This window comes from Buteo buteo, chromosome 2 (assembly GCF_964188355.1).
Source record: "Buteo buteo chromosome 2, bButBut1.hap1.1, whole genome shotgun sequence".
NCBI classification, from domain to species: Eukaryota; Metazoa; Chordata; class Aves; order Accipitriformes; family Accipitridae; genus Buteo; species Buteo buteo.
This window is the reverse complement of record NC_134172.1, coordinates 79749233-79760625: the sequence shown is the minus strand read 5'-3', so window position 1 is coordinate 79760625 and position 11393 is coordinate 79749233. Positions and strand designations below refer to the sequence as shown.

General features: G+C 65.5%; 2 protein-coding genes across 2 annotated transcripts; both read left to right on the top strand.

The window, feature by feature from the left end:
- The first annotated feature begins 212 nt into the window (after positions 1–212).
- LOC142028793 (uncharacterized) lies at positions 213–3633 on the top strand. Its single transcript, XM_075022640.1, has 2 exons — positions 213–321; positions 2569–3633. Exons 1-2 carry the CDS (start codon positions 249–251, stop codon positions 3453–3455), a joined length of 960 nt encoding a protein of 319 aa, XP_074878741.1. The 5' UTR covers positions 213–248; the 3' UTR covers positions 3456–3633.
- Positions 3634–8977: 5344 nt separating this feature from the next.
- Positions 8978–10171, top strand: SPINT4 (serine peptidase inhibitor, Kunitz type 4). The gene is made up of 4 exons (XM_075022638.1): positions 8978–9115; positions 9320–9493; positions 9851–10018; positions 10125–10171. Exons 1-4 carry the CDS (start codon positions 8995–8997, stop codon positions 10139–10141), a joined length of 480 nt encoding a protein of 159 aa, XP_074878739.1. The 5' UTR covers positions 8978–8994; the 3' UTR covers positions 10142–10171.
- Positions 10172–11393: the final 1222 nt, after the last annotated feature.

The following is an 11393-nucleotide window of genomic DNA, read 5'->3' as shown; positions in this document are numbered from 1 at the left end:
CCTTCCTTCCTCCCGGTCCCTGTGCTGTCCTCCCCGCGGTATGCAGCCTACTCTGGATCCTGCTCCTGCCTTGGTTGTGGGTGGAGAAAGGCAGCTGGAGTGGCTCTTTAGAAAACAGAATTACAGTAAAACGTGGGAGGTTCCTACAAGTCACCTGTGAGCTGCTTCCTCCCATTCCCAGACCCGGGCTGCCTGGGAGGAACTTTAAATTGCTGCCCAGCTCAGCCCTGGCCACTGGCTCCGGCAGCATGACGGCGAGAGGCATCTTCCTGCTGGGGCTCCTCGCCCTGTGGGCAGAGCTGCAGGCAGCACCCACCGCAGGCAAGTATGGGCACGCTGGAAACACCCGGCCTCTCTAGATTTTAAGAATATCTTCCATATTTTCATAGAGTCATAGAATGGTGTGGGCTGGAAGGGACCTTTAAAGGCCATCTAGTCCAACCCCCCTGCAATGAGCAGGGACATCAACTAGATCAGTGTTGATGTTCAGTGATGTGTGTTTAAATGTCTGTCTTAATCCTTGTATTTATGAAAGCTTTCTGTGAAGAGTTGTAACCCTCGTGAGGTTTAGCCCTTGCTTAAATTTTATAATCTTCGAGTTTGGCAAAACTGCTGCCAGGGACGGAAACGGCGGTGGTACCAGCATGCAGGTGTAGGGATGCTCGGGAGGAGGTTTGTCAGTCGAACCAGTGACCGGGGCAGGGACTGGTGGAAACAGCAGCCCAGCCAGAGCCCTGGGGTGCTGTGGACTGGACCCAGACTGGGCTGCCTGGGGGGGGGCGGGATGGTCCCTCCCATCTGGGCAGAGCAGCTTCCATCCACGGGGCTGGGACCCCCCTGGGGCGAGTGGGGACCCCCACCCCTCACAGCCCTGATTGGGGCAGCTCTAGCCAAAATGAGAAGGTGCAGGTTGTTAGAGCCGAGCTCCAGCGGGCTGAGCTCTGCTGTCCACCCGCCGGTGCCTGCCTCGGACCAGGGCACAGCACGTTCCTCGCCCGGGCTGGCAGCTGCCCCTGCACTTTGCTTCATGGCAAGTTCAGGGCATCTCCCCCTGTGAACCCTCTGAAAGCATCAGCCTTGCTGGGGACATGCTGCTCTGGGAGTAGGGAAATTCTGAAAGAAGAGTATTTTTCCTACTCATATTTTTTTCTTGCGAAAAATGGCCAAATTTCAAAGAAGTGAAAATGGCATTTTTTTTAAATGAGCCACAAAGTGATTTTGAGAGCAGTGTTTGCGATTTTACGGAGCCCCTTCTTTCCAAATGCTCCTGCAAGTGTTGCCAGCCGGGTGGTTTTATTCTAAAGCTCAAACTCTGAGGCAGCAACCGCTCCAGTGCAGCGGGAGCCAGGTTTGCTGTTGCTCTGTAACAAGACGCTGGGGCCATCGCACGCTGATGAAAACGTGTCGGCAGAAATGTCATCGCTTTCCAAATGCTCTGCTCTAAGAACTTGAGTTTCTTTTGGTCTCAGCTTACAGGCTGGTTTTAAGCCTTACGATATAACCCACCTTTTGCCAGCAAGCCGGCCGTGCTGGTGCCTCCATTGCTGACGTGTTGGTCCCATTCCTTGTCTCAGAGCGATGTCAAGGGGCCAGCACTGCCCGTGGGGAGCCTTGTGCTGCACCGCTCTGCTGCTGAGTGGGATTGTTTGCTGCTGCTTAACAGGAGAGCGCGTAGACTGACTTCCTAAATAAGCTTAGCAATATATTTATGCCCTGGTTAAATAGCACATGCTGTATTTGTATTTGTTTTGCTAAGAAGTTGCTGCAATCACACACACACACACACACATACATTTTCTTGCCTTTTCTCTCCAAGTTCTGGTCCAGCTCTTCCAGCTCTGCACCCGCAATCAGTGTGCTGGCTGTCTGCCGGCGGGCGGCATTCGGGGTGCCGCAGGAGCAGCCGTCGGGGAGGCCAGTGCTTTGGGGGTGCTGGCGGCCGCCAGTGCCGCTGCCTGCGAGGGTCGGGCAAACCGTGGCGGGGAGCGGGGTGGGGATGAACGCGGGTGATGAGGGACTCGTCGTGGGCGTTGGGGTGGGCTGCGGCGTGGCACGGTGCCGACTCTCCCGAGCTCCCCGGCGCAGGGGGAGCCGTGGGCGGGTGCTGGCCCCGGTCCAGGGACACCCAGAAGGGCCCGGGCGGGCGGCCGTGCTGCGGCTCCCGCGGCAGCTCCGGCACCACCACGACACTGCCATGTGCCGGGAGGCGCTGGCGTGGTCCCGGGGGGCTGTGTCGCCCCAGCTGTGCGGGCGGTAGCAGGCAGGCAGAGCCCTGAAAACCCACTGGGAAAAGTGGCCGCGCGGCACCACGGCAAACCCGGCTGCTGCGAGCGCGGGGAGCGTCCTGACCTCGATGCCCCAGCTCGGCATCAAAGTGCCAAGTCTGAGACCTTGAGCCATCAAAGGGCAGATCCCTGCGGGCTTTGGCAGTTCAGGAGCCCTGTGTGGTGACGCAGGGTGCTGGTGGGTGGGAGCCATGGGTGGGAGCTGTGGCTGGAGCTTCAGGTAGGAGGGCAGTGCAGGACTAGCACAACGGGGCTGACGCTGCTGCTTTCTGCTCCCTTCCAGGGCTCCCCGGAGCAGGTCCTGCCAGACGGCCGCAGCCAGGGCAGCCCGGAATCGCTCTGCCGGGGAAGAGCCCTTTGCCTGGGGAAGAGCCCAGCACGGTGCCTTGTCCGCAGCCCGGCAGAGTCGTCCCGGGTGGGAAGTGGGAGTCGGGTGTGGAGCGGGTGGGTAAGGACCAGCGCCTGCCTGGGTCTGAGCCGGTGGCTGCTGCAACACCCACGTTGGGGAAGAAGCCGGTGACCGGGGAGGAGCCCACGGTGGGGAACAAGCCCACGCTGGCTGGGAAGCCGGACACTGAGAAGAAACCCAGTTCAGGGAAAAAACCAGCATGTGGGGGGAAGAATGAGACTAGGGAAAAGCCAGCAGTTTTAGCAAAGCCAGGGACCGGAGTGAAGCCGGAGGCTGGAGCGAAGCCAGACACCGGGGGGAAGCCGGAGACTGGTGGGAAGCCGGAGACTGGTGGGAAGCCAGAGGCTGGTGGGAAGCCAGAGGCTGGGGAGAAACCTGTGCTGGGGGAGAAGCCAGAGACCGGGGGGAAGCCGGAGAGTGAGGGGAAGCCTGAGGCAGGAGAGAAGCCTGAGTCTGACCAGGGTGACAGTGGGGAGGATGGTGACAGTAATGATGATGATGATGATGATGATGATGATGATGATGATGATGAAGATGATGATGATGATAAAAATGAGCATGGCGATGGTGATGACAATGGTGACGATGACGGTGATGACGACGGCGACGATGGCGAAGACAATTATGACGACAACGGCAATGATGGTGATGATGATGACGATGACGACGATGACTACGACGACTACGGAGATGATGACGATGGTGATGATGATGATGACATCGATGATGATGGTGGTGGTGATGGTGATGACGCTTGGTGACCGATGCTGCAGGGCGTGCGAGGAGCATGTGGGGCGAGAAGAGCCCGCGGTGGGTAGGCACAGGGGCGGCCACCCCTGGCCTCCTCCTCTGCCTCACTCTGCCAGGGCCGGTCCCGGGCACCAACGGCGTTTTGGGCAGGACCTTCTCTTTCCTAATAAACCCCACATTGGGCCACTGGCTTGGTGTCACAAGCTGTCCCTGGTTAGTGCCTGGCACGGCCAGGCCGTCGCGCCTGCCCCAGGAGAAACCTCCCTGTAGGGTGCGTCCCCCCCAGCCCCCTGGGGCTCCCTGGGACGAGCTGCTCCGTGGCCAAGCACTCATGGCATCCTCCGAAAACAGCCTCTGTGGCAGGGCTTGGCCAGGAGCCACGTGGGCATGGACACCCACAGGTCCCAGAGCTGGTGGTTTTGCACAGGCAGTGTGCCGGGGTGCTGGGAGCTCATGCACCCCTTGGAGCCTTGCCTGTGCCTGCCGTGCCGCGCCATGCTGTGCTGGCAGCGGGGTCAGGAGCTGGGGGACCACTGCCTGTGCAGGACGTGAGGGGCACCCCCAGCTGACCCCCGAGGACTCAGGGCAGCCCCGACACACTCCTGCTGTGGAGCCATACCAAGGTGAGCTCAGGGCTGGCTGAGCTGCCACGGCTCTGGGGCAAGCCCAGCTCCTCTCTGGGGGCACAAAGGGGTCCCGCTGGGAGCCTGCTCCTAGGAGGGTCTCCAGGAATAGGAACGAGCCCGGTCCCGGCAGGGATGGATGGACCCTTGGAGTTTGGGCAGGATTCATGTGCAGGTCCCTGGGGACCCGCCGGCTGCGGTGGCATAGCCCCTGCCCGGGACCCCATCCCTCCCGCAGGGGCTGAAGGTCCCACGGAGGCCAGTGAAGGCTCACCAGGAGACTGACACAGCAGGAGCCAGCCAGTGTTCATCACAGACTGGGTTTACTGGGGGGTGGGAGGGACACAGAGATGCTGATGCTCAGCATGGAGCTGAGGCTGAGGCGGTGGAGGTGGGATTGGGGGACGAGTGCTTATCCAGCAGCTGATGGATCCCTCCATGGCCGGCTGTCTGTCTGGTGCTGGGTGGCTGCATACGCTGGGTCCTCAGTCCGGGTCCAGGCTAGGCGAATCCTGGGGAGAGACAGGAGCATCCACGTCCCAGGCTCTCACTTCGGAGCACGCTGGGGTGCATCGGCAGCCCCGCAGTGGGGCCCTGGGAGCGAGGGCTCCCAAGACCCTGGGCACCCCTCCCAGGGGAGCTGTCGGGGGGTTTGCCGGTCACTTCTGCAGCGTGCAAGGATGTGCGGGGAGACAGCACCGCTGTGTGGGACGCTGCACCCCAGCCATGGTCGCGCTTGTCCCTGTGCATGCGGCTGCGCATCCTCCCTCAGCACCGTCCCACCGGCTCCCTGTGCCCACCCCGCGCCCACCCCGTGCGCGCCCTGCGCTCACCTGCGGACACCAGCCGGGCCAAGAGGCAGCAGAGCCCCAGGAGCAGGAGCAGCGACAGCAGCCGCATGGCGCAGGGCAGACAGCATGGGGGCTGCCTGTCCGGGCACAGGCAGGGGTTTAAATCCTCATGGGGCTGGAGGTAGGTCCCAGTGACCCGGTCTGTGCCCCAGTGCCTGGCACACTCCGTCCGAGCGTGAACTCCCCCGTCCCCTCCCTCCCATGGGCTGCTGGTGCTGGGTGAGCCATGCGGGGAGGCACAAGGGTGCTGCAGCTTAGTGCTGGGCTCTTTGCAGCCCTGAGAGAGCTGTGCCGTGCCATGCCATGCTGTGCCATGCCATGCCATGCAATGCCATGCTGTGCCATGCCATGCCATGCAATGCCATGCTGTGCCATGCAATGCCGTGCTGTGCCATGCAATGCCGTGCCGTGCAATGCTGTGCCGTGCCGTGCAATGCAGTGCTGTGCCATGCCATGCAATGCAGTGCTGTGCCATGCCATGCAATGCAATGCTGTGCCATGCCATGCAATGCTGCGCCACAAGGCAAGAGCAGCCAGCACAGCTTCCCGCTGTGGGCAACAGGTACGGGCCAGGCAGCAGCAAGGGGCCAGGGGACCCCGGTGTGTGGCTGGCTCTGCCGAGGCAGCGGAGGTGGCTCCCGGGCTGGGTGCTGTGGAGCGGCCCGTGGTGCCCTGGCAGCTCTCCGGGCATTGTTCTGCCTCTGGGAACAATCGCTGGCTTCCAAGGGACATCCTGTGACCGGACATGGTCCACAGCCCTGCGCTGCCACTGGCCCCTCAGCCCTGCACCTCCTGGCCAGCCGGTGCCCACCCAGCCCCTCGCCTTGGGGTGGCAGCTGGGGACCAGGACTGGCCGGAGTTGCGGGGTCCCGGTGCTGGGGGAAGGGAGCCAGACACTGCGTGGGGGCTCTGACTGGGCACTGGGACTGCAGCACAGGGTCCCACGTCCTTGCTGGAGACGGAGCGGGTGGCCGGGTCCCTGTCATGCGATGCTGGAGCTGCCTCTCGCCTCCCGCTCCCTTCCATGGGGCTGGCGGGACCGGCCACCCCGGCCCCTGTGGCCGCCCGCTGCCAGGGGCTCCGGGCATGAGCATGGATCTGCACCAGCACCGTCACTCGGAGGCACACAGCCCTTCCCGGGGTCTGGCTGTGCTTCCCTCCCACAGCTCTGCCCGTGCCTGGAGCCCCACGGCAATCGGTCAGGCCCTGGCTCTCCCGGGGGCCCTGAAGCCACCCCCAACACCGTGCCGAGTGGGGGTTCTGCAAGCGTGCCACAGGCTGCACCGGTGGCAGGGGCTGTCCCGGGAGCTGCTGCTCGTCCCCAGGGCTGCACCGTGCCAGCGCCGCATGGGGCGGCAGGCGGGTCTGCTGGTGCGGCGTGTCGCAAGGATGGAAGCACCGGAGCTGTTGGGGCTTTCCCTGCCGGCTCCCTTCCGGGAGCGCCTGTCCCTGCGAGGGGCCGGAGGGCTCCGGCACGCTCGGCCGGGCAGGCTGCCTGCACAGGCATATGTGTGTGCGCGCACGTGCAGTCCAAGCCAGCCAGGTGTGGACACGTGTGTGTGCGTGTGCAGTCCACGCTCCGTACGGATGTGCGTGCATTGGTGTGTGTGCAGCCCACGCTGCCTGTGCACGTGCCGTCTAAACCCTGCGCGCTCGTCCGCAGTCCGGGCTGGCTGGGTGGCACCGCGCGCTTGCCAGCCCCTGGCTGTGTGGGGACCCTCTCCCGTCGGTGTGTCCCTGTGTGCGGGATGGAGGTGACACGCAGGCGGGATGACACATCCTGGGAGCACACGGAGCCACGAGAAGAGGAGCAGCAGGGCGCACTGGCTCTGCTGTGCAGGGGCATCCCCGCTCCCCGCAGGATTTGTCCTCGTCCTGTCCCTGGGCGGGCAACAGGGACGGTGCCCAGCTTGTGTCAGCCCCGGGGAGCATCGATCCCGACAGGCCAGCAGGCTCCGTGTGGGGCCAGCCGGGACGTGCCGCAGCCGGGGGAACCCGCTCTGCCCCTCGGCTCCCCCAGCACCTCTCCTGCCGTGCACCCTGGTCTGGGCAGGAGCATCATCCCGGTGGCACAGCGCTGTTTCTGTCCCCATCCCCGCCCCTGCTGGGTGCCTGCCCTGGGAGGTGCCACATTCCTGGGTGCTCCCTGGGCCAGGCTGCCCTGGTCACTGTTTCCGCCGCGGTGGAGGTCCGGCCGGTGGCTCTGCCCCGCGCGGCTGCACCCATTACTCACGCTGCGCGTCCCCAGCCGTGTGAGCTGGACAGGGTGGCAGGGCAGGGCAGGGGTTACTGACACGGGTGCCCCATGGGGCACGGTTTTCTGTTGTGTGCAACCCCAATATCTACCTGGAAGCAGCCCCCACCTCACCCCCTGCGCTGTCCCGAACCCCAGCACCCGTGGGACTGGCTCCACGTCCACCACGATGTCTGCCCAGCTTAGCCATGGTGTTACCACCCGTGCAGGGACAGCAGGGGCTGCTCTGGAAGATGATGTCAGTCGTTACAGCGATCACCCGGGCAGCTGAGATACCGCAGAGAGATAGCGGGGAAAAATGTAGCCCCGGTGGATTTTGGTGCCGTGGCCCTGCCCTCCTGCGGTGTGTGGGGCTGGGAGTTTTGGTGCCACCGGGAATGTCCCGGACAGCTCAAGGTTGTGGGAGATGCACCGAGGGCAGCTGCTGAGCCGCAGCCCCGGGACCACCACGGTCCCTGCACGGGGGTCCCTTTCCCACCGCCCACCCTGACCCTGCACCCCTCCACTGCCACTGCATCTCACTCCGACTTTACTCCTGCCCCACTCGGGCTTTGCCACATCGCCGTGTCCTGTACTGGGGATGCTGCCGGGGTCTCTGTCCTGGAGCTCTGGAGGAGAGGCAGGGAAAAGCTGCAGTGGGTCGCGGGTGGGTCGTGATGCCTCCCTCCAAACCCCACCCCGGTCTGACTTTCCTGGCCTCTCCCCACGGAGCTTTCCTCGCCCTCCCCTTCCCCCTTGGGACAGTAATTACGGCAGTAATTAGGAAGACAATTATTCCTGCTGAATGGGAACAGCTTAATCTGTTTCTCCCTCCTTTTGGCAGGTTTCATCCCACGCCCGCCCACGGGTGCCGGCAGGATGCCGGGGACCTGCCTGCCACCCAGCTCAGCGCCGGGAGCCCTGCGCTGCCGTGGGTCCGGACCCCCGGCTGGAAGCCGGGCAGGCTGTGACCTGCGTCCCATCCCCTGGGGATGCCCCTCATGCTGGCACCATGCAGACGCCGGACCCCGACCTGCTGCCGGGAGCAGGGGGGATGCTGGGGGGGCACAGGGCACGGCTCTGCACGGGCAGATCCCCCGGAGGGGAGCGGGTGAAGGGGATGGCCCCAAGCCAGGAGAGGGTGGTGAAGTGGGTGGCAAAGGGCCGATGATGCGTGCGGGGGGGGGGGGGGGGCAGACGGGAGCATCACCGTCCTGCAGGACGTCCCTTCCACAGCAGCAACGACTGGCAAGCGAGATGGTACCCACGGGCTCAGCCCCGCGTGTGGGACCATCCCGCCTGGGATGTTCTCCGTCAGTCTTGAGGGAGTGAGGGAGAAAGGGGAGAAGAGGCACGTCCCCTGCACTGCTCTCGCGCAGCCTTTCCCGAGGACCTGCACCGCAGGGAGAGCCGGGAGAGCAGACCCTTCCCTGGCTGATGGGTGCGCCGGAGCCGACAGCTTTCCATGCCCTCGCACAACGCTGCCACGCTCGCTGGCAGCGGAGAGGCCGACGCCGACATCCCCCCACCGCTGGTTCATCCCCAAGGGGCTGCGGGTGGGCGCCGGCGGTGCCCCCAACCCAGCGCGGGCACGCCGCTGCCGCCCAGCCGGGCTCCCCGAGGGCTGCGCCGGGTCAGCCGTCCCGTCCTACCGGTCCCCCCGGCTCGAGGGCTGTGGCTGGGATGCCACCGGGGAGGCCGGGCCCTGCCTGGGTGTGTCTCGTTACCCGCATGGCAGGAATTAGCCGGGCTCCGGCGCCAGCCCCGCTCCCTCCGCCCCGCCCGCGCACCTTAAATCCCAGCCCACTGCGCCCGGGGCCCAGATCCGGCTACCCAGGGCACCATGGAGCTGCCGCCCGGCCGCCTCCTCCTCCTCCTCCTCCTCCTCCTCGCAGCCCTGCTCCCCCTCGCCGCACGGTCTGGCCCGGCACCGCGCACAGATGGAAGAGAGGAGCCGGGGATGGGTGAGTGCGCCCGGGGCACGTCCCAGGGACAGGGATGCTCCGGGTGCCGCTGCCGCCTGGTGCTCCCCGTTGCCCCGCATGGTGCCGGGTGTCCGCAGGGGCGTGGGGCTGCGGATGCTGGGGGTCCAGCCCTGGGGTGCTGGGGGGCTGCTCAGCCCCCCGCTCTGCAGCCCTCCCCAGCGTCCTGGATTTTGTGTCCCACAGCAAAGCCCGGGTACTGCTACCACATCCCGGAGGTGGAGGACCTGCTGAATGAAGACTGCAGTGCCTGTCGCAGGGACGCCTCCTGCTCCCACTGCACCAGTGATGCCGGCTGCCCCGGTGCCACCAAGTGCTGCCCCAGCAAGTGCGGCTACACGTGCCAGGAGCCGGTGCTGGGTGAGGGCTCGGTGCCGCGGCGGTGGGGCTCTGGAGTGCCAGCGTGGTGAGCGCAGGGGTGGGCGACAGGAGGGGTGAGCCAAGCAGACTGGGAAGGGGGTTCCCTGGGGTGCCCCAAGCCCTTGCTGGGTCCTGCAGACCCTGGGGGGGCACCACGCTGTGTGGTGGGGGAGCGCCCGGGCTGCTGGTGTGTGGGGCTGTAGGGCGGGCAGGCGCAGAGCTGGCTGCCGGTGCGAAGCGTTCACCGGTGAGAAGGGACCGGAGCTGGGCAGACTTCTCTGAGGGCCCCGGGTGTGCCGAGCCCCGTGGCGTCCCCGTCCCATCCCTGGCTCAGCCCGTCCCCCTTGGACCACGCAGACTTCTGCTACCTGCCCTCCGTCTGCGGGAGCTGCAAGGCGCTCTTCCGCCGCTTCTTCTTCAACGCCTCCAGCCAGCAGTGCGAGGAGTTCATCTACGGCGGCTGCGGCGGCAACAGGAACAACTTTGAGACCGAGGGCGAGTGCTTCCGAGCCTGCTCCCACATCGGTAACTAGCCGTGTGCCGTGTGTGCGTGCCACGTGTTGCGGCCGGTGGCTGCTCCTGCCCCCGGCGATGCCCGGTCCAGCCCCGCTCCTGACCCCCCGTCTCTCAGTTCCAGGTGCCCGATAGCGCCAGCCCGGGGAGCACGGTGGCCTCGGCACGGCCCCTGCCCGGGGGAAGCTGCAGCCAGTGGCCACGTCCCCGTCCCCGCAGGGAGCCATTCCCCGCCGGGCTGGTGGCGAAGAGCACCGCTGCCCAGGGCAGCCGTGCTGGAGGCTGCGGCTCACCCGTGGATGCTTGCCAGCCCGAGGGCAGGGAAACGTGCCCGCAGCAGCACGGCTGTCCCCTCCTGCGCCGTGGTGCGTGGCCGGAGGAGCCCAGCCCTCCCCTGGGGCTGTGACACTTCAATACAAGGACGGGTCCTTGGCTGAGCACGTCTGGGTCTTGTCCTTCCTGCCTGTGCGGGCAGGAGCAGGCAGCGCCCGTCCCTCTGGACCACCTTCCCTTGCTGGGACTGGGCGATGGGTGCATTCAGCCGCACCGCATGGCAGCCCCAGGTCTCGCCCCGGCCACCACCTTGCAGCTCCTGCTGCTTCTGGATGGGGTCCCAGCCCCAGATCTGCCCTCAAGCTGCCGACGCGACCTGGCTGGGAGCTAAAGCGACCTAACAGAGGAGGAACGGCCCCTGCCTTGATGGATGCCCGGGGTGGTGCCCATCCCGCAGCCCGGGTCTGTGTCTGCATCGCTTCGCCGGCCCCGTGGCACCAAACCTGGCATGGGCTGAGTCCCCTGGCCCCAGCCCTGGTGGGACCATCCCTTCCCCGGCGAGCCCTGGACGATGCTGGGGCTGCTCCAGGAGCATGAGGGGCCATCCCAGGGCCCGGTGGGGCCAGCCCAGCGCTGCCGAGACTCGGAGGCAGCTGGAGGCGACCACGCACACGCTTTATTGCTGGAGGTGGTGGGGAAGGGACAGGCCAGCTGGGGCCTGTGACCGTCCCGTGTTCCCTAACGAAAGCGTCTTCCTGCCGCAGAGGAGCTGCTCTCCTGTCACACAGCATCTAAAAAGGAGGACATGCTTTTAGGGAGCCCTGAGGCTGTGGGGGGAGAGGCACCAGCAGCCACGTTTGCAGCTGAGCACGGCCAGCTCTGGCGAGAGCTTCATCCTGCTCCATGTCCCTTTGGGTCCCCTCACCCCGAAAGTGCATCTCTGCTGGCAGCAGAGCCATGGGGCAGCAGCAGGAACCGGCCCTGCGGTGATGCCAAGCTGGGACCGTGCTGAGGGCTGTGTCCTTCACACAGGTCTAGCTGGCACCCCGCATGCCCCGGTGCCAGCCCCGGTGCCAGCCGTGGGTCGGCGGCCCTGGGCCCCCTTACCACCAGG

What these genes read in the sequence shown, in the direction of transcription:
- SPINT4 (XM_075022638.1), top strand. Translation starts at nt 8,995, where the DNA reads ATGGAGCTGCCGCCCGGCCGCCTCCTCCTCCTCCTCCTCCTCCTCCTC. An exon ending in AAGAGAGGAGCCGGGGATGG is followed by an intron (nt 9,116 to 9,319) that starts GTGAGTGCGCCC and finishes TGTGTCCCACAG; the next exon opens with CAAAGCCCGGGTACTGCTAC. An exon ending in GTGCCAGGAGCCGGTGCTGG is followed by an intron (nt 9,494 to 9,850) that starts GTGAGGGCTCGG and finishes TGGACCACGCAG; the next exon opens with ACTTCTGCTACCTGCCCTCC.
- LOC142028793 (XM_075022640.1), top strand. Translation starts at nt 249, where the DNA reads ATGACGGCGAGAGGCATCTTCCTGCTGGGGCTCCTCGCCCTGTGGGCA. An exon ending in GCAGGCAGCACCCACCGCAG is followed by an intron (nt 322 to 2,568) that starts GCAAGTATGGGC and finishes GCTCCCTTCCAG; the next exon opens with GGCTCCCCGGAGCAGGTCCT.